The 18,437-nt window shown below is 46.1% G+C and overlaps 1 protein-coding gene across 8 annotated transcripts in view; it reads left to right on the top strand.

Annotated features, from left to right (window-relative positions):
• The window catches only part of LUZP1 (leucine zipper protein 1), a 103,488-nt gene that overhangs the window by 80,814 nt on the left and 4,237 nt on the right, over positions 1 to 18,437 (top strand). For all 8 annotated transcript variants that reach the window (XM_086327793.1, XM_086327760.1, XM_086327784.1 and 5 more), the window contains one exon: positions 13,856 to 17,034. In XM_086327793.1, coding sequence (XP_086183919.1) covers positions 13,975 to 17,034 — 3,060 coding nt within the window. In that variant the 5' untranslated portion in view covers positions 13,856 to 13,974. The remainder of the gene's footprint in view (positions 1 to 13,855; positions 17,035 to 18,437) is intronic.

The following is an 18,437-nucleotide window of genomic DNA, read 5'->3' as shown; positions in this document are numbered from 1 at the left end:
CCTTCCCTGATAGCTCAGTTGGTAAAGAGGAGTCTTACCAACTCCTACCATTGCGGGAGTCCTGCGATGCAGGAGACCCTGGTTTGATTCCTGGGTCTGGAAGATCTGCTGGGGAAGGGATAGGCTACCCACTCCAGTATTCTTGGGCTTCCCTGGTGGCTCAGCTGGTAAAGAATCTGCCTGCAATGTGGAAGACCTGGGTTCAATCCCTGGGTTGGGAAGATCCCCTGGAGAAGGAAAAGGCTATCCATTCCAGTATTCTGGCCTGGAGAATTGCATGGACTGTGTAGTCTATGGGGTTTCGAAGAGCCGGGCACAACTGAGCGACTTTCACTTTCACTTTCAATATGTTAAGAAACTAAAATCAGTTTCTTTGGTTGACAAGAGAGAGGGGCCCTGACAGCCTGCTCAGACCTTTGCCCCTCTCTTTTCCCTGAGGTGGACCCCAGGATGGGAGTTGCCGAGTCCAGTTTGAAAGTCAATGGACTGAATGATATTTTAGCTGAATTTTGGCTCTGAAATCACTTTCTAAGGAGAGGAAGAAGATCCAAAGTATTTTTTGCTTCAACTTTCTCCAGTAGTGAGAGTCTGTGTGAATGGTGTGGTGTTCTGGTATTTATGTCCTATTTCCATGGCATAGACCTGAAAGCCAGATGGGTCATTGCCCAGCAGGGAGGAGTACTGTGCAGGTGGCTTGGGGCTTGGGAGGAGACCTTCCAGAGGATCACCACAGGACCTGATATCTGTGCTGGCTGCGTCTGTTCTTGTCGGTTGTTTTCTGCATTGTAATTCACGAGTAACTGACTCCTTGACATCATTTATTATTATTATTTTCTGTTAATGGTTATTGCCAAAGGACTGATCAGCTATTTAATAATTAGGGGGCACATTCAGCCATTCATTCATCAAATTTTAAGCATTAATTATGTGCTAGGCTTCTTGCTGGGTGCTGAGAATACAGTGATGAATAAGGAACAAGTTGGAGAGATAAGATGAGTAAATAAAACCTGAATGCATTGTGGTGAGTGCTGTGGTGGGACCAGCACAGCAGACTAAAGTGCATGAAAGTGGTGCCCGATCTCGTTCAGGGTTTCAGGAAGGACATGCTCCAGGAGGAGGTGCCTACGGTGGGATTTGAAGCAAATAAGAAGGAATGATTACCAACCTAGTGAAGGCCTAGAGGTGAGATAGAGTGCACGGTTTGTGGAACTTGGAGAATGCAGAGCCTATGTGGAGTTTGAAGATGAGGCTGAAGCGATAGGCAAGGTGGATTGTGAAGGACCTCACATGCCATTTGGAGAAGGAAATGGCAACCCACTTCAGTATTCTTGCCTGGAGAATTCCATGGACAGGAGCCTGGCAGGCTGCAGCCCACGGGGTCACAAAGAGTTGGACACAACTGAGCGATTCACTCACATGCCATGCTGGGGAGTTTGGGTTTGGGCTTTGCCCTGAGAGCAATAAGGCTGTTTAAAAGGACTTTGAGTAGTGGTGTGTGATAATTTTCTGTTGATGTTTGCTGTATAATCAGTGCCTGCTGCAGTCCATGGGGTCGCAAAGAGTTGGACACGACTGAGTGAACAACAGCCACAGCGGTGTGTGCTCAGCTGTGTAGTTGTGTCTGACTCTTTGCCGCCCCATGGACTGTAACCCACCAGGTTCCTCTGTCCTTGGGATTTTCCAGGCAAGAACACTGGAGCAGGTTGCCATTTCTGTTTCAGAGAATCTTCCCAACCCTGAGATCGAACCCACAACTCTTGGGTCACCTTCATTGGCAGGCAGATTCTTTACCACTAGTGCCACCTGGGAAGCCCGACATATTCCATGGGTTTAGTTTCTTCATTCTTTGATTCATATCAGAGTCTTGAACAAAACATGTAGGTGGAATTAACACTAAATCCAAATGAATTTTAAAAATCAGTTATTCCTGGACTCTACTAATTCAGAATTCTAATTTATAGATGGGACTGTACTTAAGTTTAACATTTCCCTCTTCTGAGAAAGGGATTTGTTTATGAAAAATGTAGTATAAATTAGTATAAATAAGACATATTGAGGAGAATGTTTCAGTTTGGGATAAGCTGAACAGTTCCTCTCATGAAGTTCCTGTCTTTAAAGTATACAATTTAATGGCTGTCTATCATATTTATGAGGATAAGTTGTTTTAAAGCATTTTGTTGAAGCATCATATATCATTTGTCCTCCAATAACTGCTATGCCAATATAGATCCTTTGTATCTATTCACTTAAAAGTGATTTATGGCCCATACTTAGTTCAGTCCCCTGTCCCTCCACCCTTCGTATAAAATTGGTAGTTAAAAAATTCATAAAGCAATTATCTTTCAATTAAAAAATAAATTTTTAAAAATTGTAATTTTCTTTTTTTTTTTTTTTACTGTCGTTTAGTCTCTAAGTTGTGTTCAGCTCTTTTTCACTCCGTGGACTGCAGCATGCCAGGCTCCTGTTCTCCACTGTCTCCCAGAGCTTGCTCAAATTCATGTCCATTGAGTTGGTGATGCTATCCAACTATCTCAGCCTCTGCTGCCTCCCTTCTCTTTTTGTCTTCAGTCTTTCCCAGCATCAGGGTCAGTTCTTCGCATCAGGTGGCCAAAGTATTGGAGCTTCAGCATCAGTCCTTCCCATGAATATTCAGGATTGATTTCCTTTAGGATTGACTGGTTTGATCTCCTTGCAGTCCAAGGGACTCTCAAGAGTCTTCTCCAACACCACAGTTCAAAAGCATCAATTCTTCGGTGCTCAGCCTTCTTTATGGTCCAACTCTCACATCCATACATGACCACTGGAGAAACCATAGCTTTGACTACGCAGACCTTTGTCAGCAAAGTGATGTCTCTGCTTTTTAATACACTGTCTGGGTTTGTTAAAGCTTTCCTTCAAAGGAGCAAGCATCTTTTAATTTCATGGCTGCAGTCACCGTCTGCAGTAATTTTGGAGCCCAAGAAAATAAAGTCTGTCACTGCTTTTACTTTGTCCTCTTCTGTCTGCCCTGAAGTTACAGAACTGGATGCCATGATCTTAGTGTTTTTAATGTTGAGTTTCAAGCCAGCTTTTTTACTCTCTTGTTTTACCCTTATTAAGAGGCTTTGTGTGTGTTTTTTTTTAACTGCTGTTGTTTAGTCTCTTAAAGTCATGTCTGAGTCTTTGAGACTTCAGGGATTGTAGCCTGCCAGGCTTCTCTATCCATGGGATTTCCCAGTCTAGAATACTGAAGTGGCCCAAAGATAATTTATAAGGTCCTGTAAGGTGGTCAGCCCTGCCTGCTTCCTGTTCATTCACAGTCTGCCACTCTTCCCATGTACATGTGGGATTTCTTCCCTCTCTTCTTCCACAGCAGTTTTAAAAAATAAAATACTGGAGTGGATTGTCATTTCCTTCTCTAGATCTTCCTGACCCAAGGATCGAACCTGCATCTCCTGCATTGGCAAGTGGCTTCTTTCTGCTGAGCCACCAGGGAAGTATGAAAACAACGTGTGTGTGTGTTTACATTAATGTACTTGGTTGTGCTCGGCTTTGGTTGCAGCATGTGGGATCTCCCATCTTCGTTGCTGTATGGGAGCTCTTTTGTTGTGGTACGTGGGGTCTAGTTCCCCGATCAGGGATTGAACCTGGGCCTCCTGCACTGGAGCTTGGAATCTCAGCCACTGGACCACTAGAGAGGTCCCAAAACAAGTGCTTTTGTATGTGGAAATGTTGATGGGAATAAGGAAAGAGGTTTCTTTCTTATAAAAGTACCACTGAAGGGGTGTTTTACTCTCCATTCTTGAGAATGAGGAAGCCTGTAAGCTTGGGGAAAGGAGAAGGGGAGACTGAAAGAACCAAAAGTGAGAAGACAAAGATAATATACAGGGGAGCCAAGTGGTGGAGAGGGAAGAATAATCCTGGAGTGGGCATGATCTGAGAGGCCCAGGGAGGGAGACCATTTCCAACACCTCTGACCTTAGTGTTTGCAAAAGCTGAACATGGGCTCCACCTGGTGGCTGTAGGCTTAAAGTATAATTAATGGGGGAGATCTTGGGGTTGGAGAGAGGTAGTAACATTTGTCATCTCCTCAAATCCCTCTTGGGCTTCCTTGGTGGCTCAGATGGTAAAGAATCCACCTGCAAAGTGGGAGACCTTGGTTCAATCCCTTGTTTGGGAAGATCCCCTGGAGGAGGGCATGGCAACCCGCTCCAGTATTCTTGGCTGGAGAATCCATGGACAGAGTCTGGCGGGCTGCATGTCCAAGAGTCAGACATGACTCAAGTGACTTAGCATGCATTTTGTTGTTGTTAAGTTGCTCAGTCGTGTCTAACTCTTGGCAACACCATGGACTACAGCATGCCAGGCCTCCCTGTCCATCACCATCTCCCGGAGCTTGCTCAAACTCATGTCCATCGCGTCGGTGATGCCATCCAACCATCTCACCTCTGTCGTCCCCTTCTCCTCCTGCCTTCAATCTTTTCCAGCATCAGGGTCTTTTCAAATGAGTTAGTTCTTCACATAAGGTGGCCAAAGTATCAGAGCTTCTAGCTTCAGCATCAGTCCTTGCAGTGAATATTCAGGACTGATTTCCTTTAGAATTGACTGGTTTGATCTTCTTGCAGTCCAAGGGACTCTCAAGAGTCTTCTGCAACACCACAGTTCAAAAATATCAGTTCTTTGGCGCTAAGCCTTCTTTATGGTCCAACTGTCACATCCATACACGTCTACTGGAAAAACCATAGCTTTGACTAGACAGACCTTTGTTGAGTTAGACAAGTAATGTCTCTGCTTTTGAATATGCTATCTAGGTTTGTCATAGCTTTTCTTCCAAGGAGCAGTGTCCTTTAATTTCATGGCTGTAGTCACCATCTGCAAGCTTCCCTGGTGGCTCAGAAGGTAAAGCGTCTGCCTGCAATGTGGGACACCTGGGTTCAGTCCCTGGGTTGGGAAGATCCCCTGGAGAAGGAAATGGCAACCCATTCCAGTACTCTCGCCTGGAAAATTCCATGGATGGAGGAGCCTGGTAGGCTACAGTCTTTGGCGTTGCAAAGAGTTGAACACGACTGAGTGACTTCACTTTCAGTCACCATCTGCAGTGATTTCGGAGCCCAAGAAAATAAAGTCAGTCACTGTTTCCATGCAATGCAGGAGACCCCGGTTCAACTCCTAGGTTGGGAAGATCTGCTTGAGAAGGGATAGGCTACCCACTCTAGTGAATTCTTGAACATCCCTTGTAGCTCAGCTGGTAAAGAATCCACCTGCTTTGTGGGAGATCTGGGTTCGATCCTTGGGTTGGGAAGATCCCCTGGAGAAGGGAAAGGCTACTCACTCCAGTATTATGGCCTGGAGAATTCCATGGATTGTATAGTCCATGGGGTTGTAAAGAGTCAGACATGACTGAGCAACTTTCACTTTCACTTTCACCGTTTCCATTGTTTCCCCATCTATTTGCCATGAAGTGATGGGACCGGAAGCCACGATGTTAGTTTTTTGAAAGTTGACTTTTAAGCCAGCTTTTCACTCTCCTCTTTCACCTTCATCAAAAGGCTCTTTAGTTCCTCTGGACATGGAACAACAGACTGGTTCCAAATAGGAAAAGGAGTACGTCAAGGCTATATATTGTCACCCTGCTTATTTAACTTCTGTGCAGAGTACATCATGAGAAACTCTGGGCTGGAAGAAGCACAAGCTGGAATGAAGATTGCTTGGAGAAATATCAATAACCTCAGATATGAAGATGACACCACCCTTATGGCAGAAAGTGAAGAAGAACTAAAGAGCCTCTTGATGAAAGTGAAAGAGGAGAGTGAAAAAGCTGGCTTAAAGCTCAACATTCAGAAAACTAAGATCATGGCATCTGGTCCCATTACTTCATGGCAAATAGATGGGGAAACAGTGGAAACAGTGGCTGACTTTATTTCTCTGGGCTCCAAGATTGCTGCAGATGGTGATTGCAGCCATGAAATTAAAAGACGCTTATGCCTTGGAAGGAAAGTTATTACCAGCCTAGATAGCATATTAAAAAGCAGAGACATTACTTTGGCAACAAGGTCCGTCTAGTCAAGGCTATGGTTTTCCCAGTGGTCATGTATGGATGTGAAAGTTGGACTATAAAGAAAGCTAAGCGCTGAAGAATTGATGCTTTTGAACTGTGGTGTTGGAGAAGACTCTAGAGAGTCCCTTGGACTGCAAGGAGATCCAACCAGTCCATTCTAAAGGAGATCAGTCCTGGGTGTTCATTGGAAGTATTGATGTTGAAGCTGAAACTCCAATACTTTGGCCACCTGATGCGAAGAGTTGACTCATTTGAAAAGACCCTGATACTGGGAAAGATTGAGGGCAGGAGGAGAAGACAGAGGATGAGATGGTTGGATGGCATCACCAACTCAATGGACATGGGTTTGGGTGGGCTCTGGGAGTTGGTGATGGACAGGGAGGCCTGGCGCACTGCGGTTCATGAGGTCGCAAAGAGACTCGACTGAGCAACTGAACTGAACTGAAAATGTCTTTTAACATTTCTTGTAAGGTGGATCTACTGGCAACAGATCCCCTCAATTTTTATTCTTCCTCCAAAGTGTTTATTTCATCTTCATCGCTGAAGGACGATTTTGTAGGGTACAGAAATCTAGATTGGTGGTGTTTTCTCTCAACATTTAAAACATTTTACTTTACACTCTTCTCACGGGGTTGATTTCTGAGAAGCCAGGTGTTACGTCTTATCTTTGTTTCTCTATAGGTTAGGTATTTTTTCTCTGAGTTCTTTCAGGATTTTTCCCATTTATCTTTGATTTTCTGCAGTGTGAATATGATATGCCTTGGTGCTTTCGTTTTAGTGTTTATCCTGGTTGGTGTTCTGAGCTTCCTGAATCTGTGGTTTGCTGTATGACCATTTTGGGAAGTGATGTCACTGTTGCTTCAGATTTTTCTTCTCTTCCTTTCTTCTTCTGGTAGTTCCATTACATTTGTGTTAAACTTCTTATAGCTATTCCACACTTATTTTTTCCCCGTTTTTTTTTTCGCCCCTCTGCTTTTCAGATTTAGAAGTTTCTACTGACGTATCCTCAAGTGCAGAGACTCTTTACCAGCTGTGTCTAGTCTACTAATGAGACAGTCAAGGACGTTCTTCATTCTTTAGTGATTTTGACCTCTAACATTTCCTTTTGATGCTTTACTATAATTTCCATTTCTTTGCTTGCCTTACCCATGTGTTCTTGGATGTTGTCTACTTTTTCCATTAGAGTCTTTAGCATATTATAGTTTTGAATTTCTGTCTAATAATTCCAACAGCTTTGCCATATCTGAGTCTGGTTTTGATTGTTGCTCTGTTTCTTTAAAAACTGTATTTTTAGTTTTTAGTACACTTTGTAATTTTTGTTGAAAGCTGAACATGATGGGGAAAAAGCACTTAGGTGAGTAGGCCTTTAATGATGTGGTGGTCAGGTGTAGGGGACGTATTCTCTTGTTCCATGATTAGGTCTCAGTTTTCAGTGAGCCTGAGGCCTCCTGGCTGTGAATTTCACAAGTGCTTCTCATTGTCGGGTCCGCATGCCACCCCTCTCCCTACCCCACTCCCTAGGTAATACAGGGTGGCTGGAGTTGGGCATAGTCCTTCCTCCATGTAGAAGGTTAGAGGGAGCTGGAGTTAGGTATTTTCCTTCCCCCAGGTCAGTTAGGTTTGGATAAGAGTCCAGTAGCTGTGACAGTGGTTCCATAATGGTTAAATTTACCCTCCTCCAGCTGGCAGCACGAGGGGATTTTTTTTCTCCCATCTTTACTGTGGAACCTGGTACAGCTCCTGGAGGTACAGCTCACAAAGTGTGGTGCATCCCTCCCCACTGGGCACCACAACCCCCCCCCCCCAAAAAAAAAAAAAACTGAGACAAACTGCCTGTTGGTTTTGACTCCCAAAGCTGTCCACACTGAGCCTCCAGCAGACTCTCCGTTGCAGTTTAGGTTTTCCTACTCTGTTAACTAGTTCCCATGGAGGTTTCTACCTATGCATTTATGCTCCGGTAAACTGTGATTCTCTGTATCAGCTTGTCTGTCTAACTTGGGGGAAGCAGTTTTCTCTGAGACCTCAGTTCTCTGATGGATCTGAGAAGAGTTGTTGATGTTGTTTGTTCAGCTTTTTATTGTCAGGAAGAAGTGATGGTTTAAGAAGCTCCTTACATGCTGGGCCCAAAACTGAAATTCTACCCTACTTCTCTATGCTTTTTACTTCTTTTGTGCCTTAACGTTTTTAAAAAATATTTTTTATTTTGTCAAAAAATGCATAAAATGTGTCATCTTAACCATTTCTAAATGTACGCTTTATTAGTGTTATGTATATATTCACATATATATTCAGCCGCGAAGAGATACCCCACGCCCAAGGTAAGAGAAACCCAAGTAAGATGGTAGGTGTTGCAAGAGGGCAAACACACTGAAACTATACTCACAGAAAACTAGTCAATCTAATCACACTAGGATCACAGCCTTGTCTAACTCAATGAAACTAAGCCACACCCGTGGGGCAACCCAAGACGGGCTGGTCATGGTAGAGAGATTTGACAGAATGTGGTCCACTGGAGAAGGGAATGGCAAACCACTTCAGTATTCTTGCCTTGAGAACCCCATGAACAGTATGAAAAGGCAAAATGATGGGATACTGAAAGAGAAACTCCCCAGGTCAGTAGGTGCCCAATATGCTACTGGAGATCAGTGGAGAAATAACTCCAGAAAGAATGAAGGGATGGAGCCAAAGCAAAAACAATACCCAGCTGTGGATGTGACTGGTGATAGAAGCAAGGTCCAATGCTGTAAAGAGCAATATTGCATAGGAACCTGGAATGTCAGGTCCATGAATCAAGGCAAATTGGAAGTGATCAAACAAGAGATGGCAAGAGTGAATGTCGACATTCTAGGAATCAGCGAACTGAAATGGACTGGAATGGGTGAATTTAACTCAGATGACCATTATATCTACTACTGTGGGCAGGAATCCCTCAGAAAAAACGGAGTGGCCATCATGGTCAACAAGAGTCCGAAATGCAGTACTTGGATGCAATCTCAAAAACAACAGCATGATCTCTGTTCGTTTCCAAGGCAAACCATTCAGTATCACAGTAATCCAAGTCTATGCCCCAACCAGTAATGCTGAAGAAGCTGAAGTTGAACGGTTCTGTGAAGACCTACAAGACCTTTTAGAACTAACACCCAAAAAAGATGTCCTTTTCATTATAGGGGACTGGAATGCAAAAGTAGGAAGTCAAGAAACACCTGGAGTAACAGGCAAATTTGGCCTTGGAATACAGAATGAAGCAGGGCAAAGACTGATAGAGTTTTGCCAAGAAAATGCACTGGTCATAACAAACACCCTCTTCTAGCAACACAAGAGAAGACTCTATACGTGGACATCACCAGATGGTAAACACCAAAATCAGATTGATTATATTCTTTGCAATCAAAGATGGAGAAGCTCTATAGAGTCAGCAAAAACAAGACTGGGAGCTGACTGTGGCTCAGACCATGAACTCCTTATTGCCAAATTCAGACTTAAATTGAAGAAACTAGGGAAAACCACTAGACCATTCAGGTATGACCTAAATCAAATCCCTTATGATTATACAGTGGAAGTGAGAAATAGATTTAAGGGCCTAGATCTGATAGATAGAGTGCCTGATGAACTATGGAATGAGGTTCATGACATTGTACAGGAGACAGGGATCAAGACCATTCCCATGGAAAAGAAATGCAAAAAAGCAAAATGGCTGGCTGGGGAGGCCTTACAAATAGCTGTGAAAAGAAGAGAAGCGAAAAGCAAAGGAGAAAAGGAAAGATATAAACATCTGAATGCAGAGTTCCAAAGAATAGCAAGAAGAGATAAGAAAGCCTTCTTCAGCGATCAATGCAAAGAAATAGAGGAAAACAACAGAATAGGAAAGACTAGGGATCTCTTCAAGAAAATCAGAGATACCAAAGGAACATTTCATACAAAGATGAGCTCGATAAAGGACAGAAATGGTATGGACCTAACAGAAGCAGAAGATATTAAGAAGAGATGGCAAGAATACACAGAAGAACTGTACAGAAAAGATCTTCACGACCCAGATAATCACAATGGTGTGATCACTGACCTAGAGCCAGACATCCTGGGATGTGAAGTCAAGTGGGCCTTAGAAAGCATCACTACAAACAAAGCTAGTGGAGGTGATGGAATTCCACTTGAGCTATTCCAAATCCTGAAAGATGATGCTGTGAATGTGCTGCACTCAATATGCCAGCAAATTTGGAAAACTCAGCAGTGGCCACAGGACTGGAAAAGGTCAGTTTTCATTCCAATCCCAAAGAAAGGCAATGCCAAAGAATGCTCAAACTACCACACAATTGCACTCATCTCACACGCTAGTAAAGTAATGCTCAAAATTCTCCAAGCCAGGCTTCAGCAATATGTGAACCGTGAACTTCCTGATGTTCAAGCTGGTTTTAGAAAAGGCAGAGGAACCAGAGATCAAATTGCCAACATCCGCTGGATCATGGAAAAAGCAAGAGTTCCAGAAAAACATCTATTTCTGCTTTATTGACTATGCCAAAGCCTTTGACTGTGTGGATCACAATAAACTGTGGACAATTCTGAAGGAGATGGGAATACCAGACCACCTGATCTGCCTCTTGATAAATTTGTATCAGGTTAGGAAGCAACAGTTAGAACTGGACATGGAACAACAGACTGGTTCCAAATAGGAAAAGGAGTTCATCAAGGCTGTATATTGTCACCCTGTTTATTTAACTTATATGCAGAGTACATCATGAGAAACGCTGGACTGGAAGAAACACAAGCTGGAATCAAGATTGCCGGGAGAAATATCAATAACCTCAGATATGCCGATGACACCACCCTTATGGCAGAAAGTAAAGAGGAACTCAAAAGCCTCTTGATGAGAGTGAAAGTGGAGAGTGAAAAAGTTGGCTTAAAGCTCAACATTCAGAAAACAAAGATCATGGCATCTGGTCCCACCACTTCATGGGAAATAGATGGGGAAACAGTGGAAACAGTGTCAGACTGTATTTTTCTGGGCTCCAAAATCACTACAGATGGTGATTGCAGCCATGAAATTAAAAGACGCTTACTCCTTGGAAGGAAAGTTATGACCAACCTAGATAGCATATTCAAAAGCAGAGACATTACTTTGCCAACAAAGGTTCGTCTAGTCAAGGCTGTAGTTTTTCCTGTAGTCATGTATGGATGTGAGAGTTGGACTGTGAAGAAGGCTGAGCGCCAAAGAATTGATGCTTTTGAACTGTGGTGTTGGAGAAGACTCTTGAGAGTCCCTTGGACTGCAAGGAGATCCAACCAGTCCATTCTGAAGGAGATCAGCCCTGGGATTTCTTTGGAAGGAATGATGCTGAAGCTGAAACTCCAGTACTTTGGCCACCTCATGAGCAGAGTTGATTCATTGGAAAAGACTCTGATGCTGGGAGGGATTGAGGGCAGGAGGAGAAGGGGACGACAGAGGATGAGATGGCTGGATGGCATCACTGACTCGATGGATGTGAGTCTGGGTGAACTCCGGGAGTTGGTGATGGACAGGGAGGCGTGGTGTGCTGCGATTCATGGGGTCGCAAAGAGTCGGACACGACTGAGCGACTGATGTGATCTGATATATTCACATTGTTGTCCAGCCAATATCTGGAACATTTTTTATCTTGCAGAACTGAAACTTTATACCCATTGAACAAGTCCCTTTCCTCTTTCCCTCAGCCTCTGGCAGTCACCATTCTATTTCGTTTCTATGAATCTGACTATTCCAGTGAAGTGAAAGTGTTAGTTGCTTAGTCGTGTCTGGCTGTTTGCGACCCCACTAGGCTGCTCTGTTCATGGGATTCTCCAGGCAAGAATACTGGAGTGGGTTGCCATTTCCTTCTCCAGAGACTCTCCCTGACCCAGGGATTGAACCTGGGTCTCCCACATTGCAGGTAGATTCTCTCCTGTCTGAGCAACCGGGGAAGACTTATCCCAGATGCCTCGTATGAGTGAAATCATACGCTGTTGTGTCTTTTGTGACAGCGTTGTTCCACTTAGTACAGTGTCCTCAAGGTGCATCTGTGTTGCATGCTGTAGCATGTGTCAGAATTTTCTTCCTTTTTAAGACTGAATAACCCTTCATGGTATGTATGTACGTTTGTGTACGCATTCATCCACCGGTGCACGCTTAGGTGGCTTCCACCTTTTGGCTTTTGTGAAAAATGCTGCTGGGATCACAGGTATGGGGAGTCCCCTTGTGCCCAGTGGGTAGAATCCTCTGTGCTTCCTTCCACTGGTGGGGGCCTGGGGTTCGAGCCCTGGTTGGGGAATCAAGATCCTGCAAGCTGTGTGGTATGGTGCCACCAAGAGGGGGGAAAAACAAAAAACACGTGTGCAAATATCTGAGATCATTCTTTTATTTTTTTGAATATATACCCAGAAGTGGAATTGCTAGATCATATGGTAATTCTACTAAGTTTTTGAGAAACCATCATTTTTTTTCATATAACAGTTTCCCAGCAATAGTGTTTAAGGGTTCCAGTTCTTCACATCTGTATACTTCTTGTTTTTTGATAGTAGCTGTCTTTGGATATCATCTTTGGAGAAATGTCTATGCAAATCCTCTGCCCATTTTAAAATCAGGTTCTTTTTGGTTAAGTTGTAGTATGAGTTCTTTAATAAGTTCTGCTTATTAATGCCTTATCAGATATGTGATTACTATCTATTCTTAATAAGGTTCTAAGGTTAGCTGTAGTAGCACTGTCCTCTTCCCCAAGAATATAACATTTTAAGAACACTTGAATTCTGATTTGTCTTTATGACTCACATGTTATTGTTTAGTGTTTTAGTTCCACTTTGGTTTTATCCTGTTACTTCTCCCCAGCCCTCAGGTGATCTTTATTGTTTTACTGAATCAGTGCTTGTTCAGGTTAATTTCTTTTCTGTCTTGCGTCTCATGCCTTCTTTAAGCGATCAGTTTCTATATTTTGAAGTATATCCATAAATCGATCTTTCAGTGATGGTCTGTTAATAATAAACACTTTATTTTCCTCTTAGTCTCAAAAACTGTCTCTAATTGTATCTTTTTTTCATAGTTCCTCTGGGTATTTGCTTCTGCTGCTGCTAAGTCACTTCAGTCACGTCCGACTCTGTGTGACCCCATAGACGGCAGCCCACCAGGCTCGCCCGTCCCTGGGATTCTCCAGGCAAGAACACTGGAGTGGGTTGCCATTTCCTTCTCCAGTGTATGAAAGTGAAAAGTGAAAGTCAAGTTGCTCAGTCATGTCCGACCCTCAGCGACCCCATGGACCAGGCTCCTCCGTCCATGGGATTTTCCAGGCAGGAGTACTGGAGTGGGGTGCCATTTGCTTCTAGGCTACAGTTATTTTCTCTTATAAGTTTCTTCTACTTGACACCGACTTAAAAGTTTCTGCTGAGAATCCAGTTCAGTTGTTATTTCTTTCTTCATAGAATATTTTCCCTTTTCTCCCCCCAACTTACTGCTTTTAAAAAGATCTGGTGGTATTCTGCCATATCCTTATGATGTATAAGTGCAGATTGTATTTTTATCCTTCTTGGGTTGGGAGTTTGCTTCCTGAATATGGAACAATTGGTCATGTGAACGAGGCATTTTTCTGTGTCTTTTTGCTATGCTGCCATTGGTGGCATTCTTCATTAGGGTGAAACTAGGCATCAGCCATCAAGAACCAGTGCTTTCCTGCAGGTTTAGTCAGATTTAGTCATTCAGTAAATCTGAATACTTAACCATGTTCTAGGCTCAAGACTTACATATGGGAACTCTTGCAACTGGGAGCTGAGGTGGAGACTTTAGATTTGCCGCCTAACATGCTTTCTGCTTTTCTTCTGTAGACTGAGAATGGTCTCCAGCTGCCAAAGAAGATTGTGGATGCCAAGAGAAAGGTAACCGTTTCTCATCCCCTCGAGTGGAATTGGTTGCCTCTGGGAGCCCACATTGGCTGGCAGTAGACATGGCTGAGTTTACAAGCTACAAAGACACTGCTTCCAGCCGCCACCTGCGGTTCAAGTTACAGAGTCTAAGCCGCCGCCTTGATGAGTTGGAGGAAGCCACAAAAAACCTCCAGAAAGCAGAGGATGAGCTCCTGGACCTCCAGGACAAGGTGATTCAGGCGGAAGGCAGCAACTCCAGCATGTTAGCTGAGGTTGAAGTGCTGCGCCAGCGAGTGCTGAGAATTGAAGGCAAAGACGAGGAAATTAAGAAAGCAGAGGACCTCTGTCAGCTGATGAAGGAGAAGCTTGAAGAGGAGGAAAACCTCACCCGGGAGCTGAAATCTGAGATTGAGCGGCTTCAGAAACGGATGGCAGAACTGGAGAAGCTAGAGGAGGCCTTTAGCAGGAGTAAGAATGACTGTACCCAGCTCTGTCTGAGCCTGAACGAGGAGAGAAACCTGACGAAGAAAATCTCCTCTGAGCTGGAAATGCTCCGGATCAAAGTGAAAGAACTGGAATCTTCCGAGGACCGGCTGGATAAAACTGAGCAGAGTTTAGTGTCGGAGTTAGAAAAGCTGAAATCACTAACTCTGAGCTTTGTAAGTGAGAGAAAGTACTTGAATGAAAAGGAGAAAGAAAACGAGAAACTGATAAAAGAACTTACTCAAAAATTGGAGCAGAACAAAAAAATGAACCGAGATTACACCAGGAATGCTTCGAATCTTCTGGAAAGGAACGACCTGCGAATTGAGGATGGTATCTCTTCCCCACTGCCGTCCAAAGAATCAAGAAGGAAGGGCGCTCTGGACTATCTAAAGCTGGCAGAGAATGAAACAAGAAACAAGTCAGAAAACGAAAAGAACCGCAATCAGGAAGACAACAAAGTAAAAGACCTTACCCAAGAGATTGAGAAACTTAAGACGCAAATCAAACATTTTGAATCCTTAGAGGAAGAGCTTAAGAAAATGAGGGCCAAAAATAATGATCTGCAGGATAATTACCTAAGTGAACAAAATAAAAACAAACTCTTAGCCAGCCAGCTGGAGGAGATAAAGCTACAAATCAAGAAACAAAAAGAATTAGAGAACGGGGAGGTGGAAGGGGAAGACACTTTCCTGTCCGGCAGAGGCAGGCACGAGAGGACTAAGCTGAGAGGCCACGGGAATGAGGCATCAGCGAAGCACATGGCCCGGGAACTGTCCCCGCAGCATAAGCGGGAAAGGCACCGCAACAGGGAACTGACCCTCAGCAATGAAAACCCTCTGAACAACAGGCAGGTCTCCTCTCCCAGCTTTACCAACAGGAGGACGGCCAAAGCTTCCCACGCAGGGGCAGGTGCCGACAGTGGGGCTCAGGAGACGAGGAGAACTGAAGACCGGTTCACGGCTGGCTCCTCGCCGAGCGAAGGGAAGAAGTCCAGGGAGCAGCCGCCGGTGCTCAGCCGCTACCCGCCCGCCGCTCAGGAGCACAGTAAGGTCTGGAAGGGCACTCCCAAGCCAGGTACTGAGAGTGGGTTGAAGGGAAAAGTAGAGAAGGCAACGCGAACGTTTAGTGATAACACCCATGGATCTGTTTCCAATGACGTGTCGGGGAGAGGCGACAAGGCTTCTGACACCTCCACTGAGGCCCCCTTTGGCAAGAGGGGGCAGGTGCCTGGCAGTGGAAGTCAAATAACTCAGGCTGCAGATGCTGGCAGTTCTAAAGCCGTTGGAGCCCTGGCCACATCTCGACGATCTTCCTCAGAAGGGCTCTCTAAGGGGAAAAAGGCCACCAGTGGCCTGGAGGCTGACACCAGTTTCCCCAGCTCCAAGACTCCACCTCTATCAAAGTATCCTTATAGCTCCAGAAGCCAAGAGAACATCCTTCAGGGCTTTTCAACCCCAAGTAAAGAAGGAGTTGAACAACCTGTGGCAGTTGTGATGGAAGACAGTAGTCAGCACGAGGCCCTGAGGTGTCGAGTCACCAAGTCCAGTGGCAGGGAGAAGCCAGACTCGGACGACGACATGGACATGGTGTCTCTTGTTACTGCCAAGTTGGTGAACACGACCATCACTCCAGAGCCAGAGCCCCCGCATCAGCCCCAGTCGAGAGAAAAGGCCAAATCCCGAGGAGCGGTTAGAGCCTCCCTGTTTGAGAACGATAAGGATATTGGAACAGAAAATGAATCTGGGAAAGCTGTCAGAGCCTCCGCCAATGCCATGGAGCTCCCAGAGGCCAATGGCTCCGGGGCAAAAAGCCAGCGGCCCTTCAGCCCCAGAGAGGCCTTGCGGTCTAGAGCCATCATCAAACCTGTCATCATTGATAAGGATGTGAAAAAAATCATGGGAGGATCTGGAACCGAGGCCGCACTGGAAAAACAGAAATCTGCTTCCAAACCAGGGCCAAACAAAGTGACCAGCAGCATAACTATCTACCCCTCGGACAGCGGCAGCCCGCGAGCCGCTCCGGGCGAGGCCGCGCGGGAGAGGCACACGTCCACAAGCAACATCCAGGTCGGGCTGCCGGAGCTCGCCTCGGTGAGCAACCACGTCAGCTCCCCCTTTGAGCTCTCCATTCACAAACATGACATCACCCTGCAGCTCAGCGAAGCGGAGAGAACGGGAGATGGGTCCCTGAAGAACAGGCCGGAAACTGTCGTCTCTCGGAGCAGCATTATAATCAAGCCATCGGATCCGGTGGAGAGGAACAGCCATGCACCCACAGTGGAGACAATCAGGTGGAAAAGCCATAGTGCCCCTTTGGAAGCAGGCTCTCCGGATGCCAGGCACATCACTGTGCGCAACGCCTGGAAGAGCAGGCGAGACTTGAACTCTTCAGAAGACTCCCCAGCTCGAGTAGGTAGACACGTGGAGTCTCCCAACCCCCACACCCAGAGATCGTCCTCAGACTGTTCAGACCCTGAACAGCCCGGCTCGTACCTTTCTGAGCAGGGCACTCGAAGGGGCGGAACCTCGGGGGAAGTGCCCGAGCTCGCCTCCAGAAGGACCCAGAGCAGCCTTGCTGTGTCGGAGGTGTTCACGCGGCGGAGTCGGGCAGGGGACGCCGTTCCGGCTGAGGCCTGGAACCACTTGGCAGGCACGGTAGGTCCCGCTTCTCCCCCTTGCCCCCTTCTCCTCCCACCTTCCCCCTTTCCTTCTGTGCTTTCTTCTTGGTTCTCCTCTGCCCCGGCCTGTGTGACTCGGGATGCTGGAGACTTTGGGGTTAGGAAACACTGAGCAAGACCTGAGTGGTCCAGAGGACTGCTGAACATAGGGCGGATTGGGCCGGAGAGAAGAGGGAAGTACCTTGAAGAAGGTATTTGGCAGAGAGCAGCATGAATTTCCAAAATCCTCTTCCCCAATTTATCTTTTCCGTTTGCTTCCATACATGAAGGGTACAGGAAAGGAGAGCTGTGGCCTGTTCACGCAGTTTGCTGGAGCAGCCAGAGGCGCCGGGCTCCTGGCCCCGCAGAGGAGCACGTGGGCTACAGGGAGGCGCTGGTGAAATGGGGAAAGCCCCGCGCCCTCTCTGTAGGCAGAGGCAGGCCGAGGCAGGGAGCTCTTTGGCTGCCTCTTCAGTTCAGACCACAGAGTTTTGCCAGCCGCTGGCATGTAGGGGCTGAGGAGAGCTAGGGCTTCCACTGGGCCTACGGTGATAAGCTTTATGCCCGAGCATCACTGTCCCCCGCATCTGTCTAGCCCATCACACCACCAGTCTGAGGGCAGGGTTGGTCGGCTCCATGTGGCCTGTTACTGAACACAGATCCAGAATCTCCCCTTACCTGAGGGTCAGAGCGCCAGATCAGCGTGTGGTGGGAACCCCCCGGGAGTCTTTCAGATGTGAGTCCTATGATGAAGAAAGACATCTTCAACCCAAGATACTGTTCTGTTCTTCTAAAAGGTAGGGGGTGACTATATTGAGTTTAAGAGCCCAGGCAGTCTTTACAGTACCGGACAAAGCACTTCTCCACCCAGCGTCTCGTTCATTCTCTCCAACAGCCCTGGGGTGTGTGGAGGGCGATATTATTCCTCTGTTTTAGACACAGAAGCTGAGGGTCAGAGACACGAGGTGCCTCACCCGAGGCCACCCAGGTGAATTACTGGAAGAGCTGAGATCTGAATCCACGGTTCTGACCTCTAAACCCAGCGCTTGTTCACCTTGCCAGCTGGACCTTCTCACTCACACTTGCATTCTCTGATCTGCATTCACTTGGGTGGGAGGACCAACAAGAACATTCCAAAGGCAGAATTCTGCGAGGAGTGGAGATGGTTGGATGAAGCTAAGCTTTGGGTGTCTGAAAAGCGTGGGTGAAGGGCACGTACGGGATACGGCAGGAAAGGCACGCGAGCCTTTGGTAGTTTGTGGGCGGCAAGTCGGATAAGAGCTGGCCATCTTCCTTCTCACACCTCCCTGCCTGTCCACTGAGCACTTGGCCCTGACCCTGAGAGGTAGGCAGCCTGCACGTGCAGCCCTCCAGGACTGCTGGCCCCTGTTGGGGGCACCG

The sequence above is a fragment of the Bos grunniens genome, chromosome 2, assembly GCF_055505025.1.
Source record: "Bos grunniens cultivar Pamir isolate PY7600 chromosome 2, Bosgru_T2T1.0, whole genome shotgun sequence".
Lineage (NCBI taxonomy): Eukaryota > Metazoa > Chordata > Mammalia > Artiodactyla > Bovidae > Bos > Bos grunniens.
Note: the sequence above shows the minus strand (reverse complement) of the source record. Positions and strands in the feature narration are given on the sequence as shown.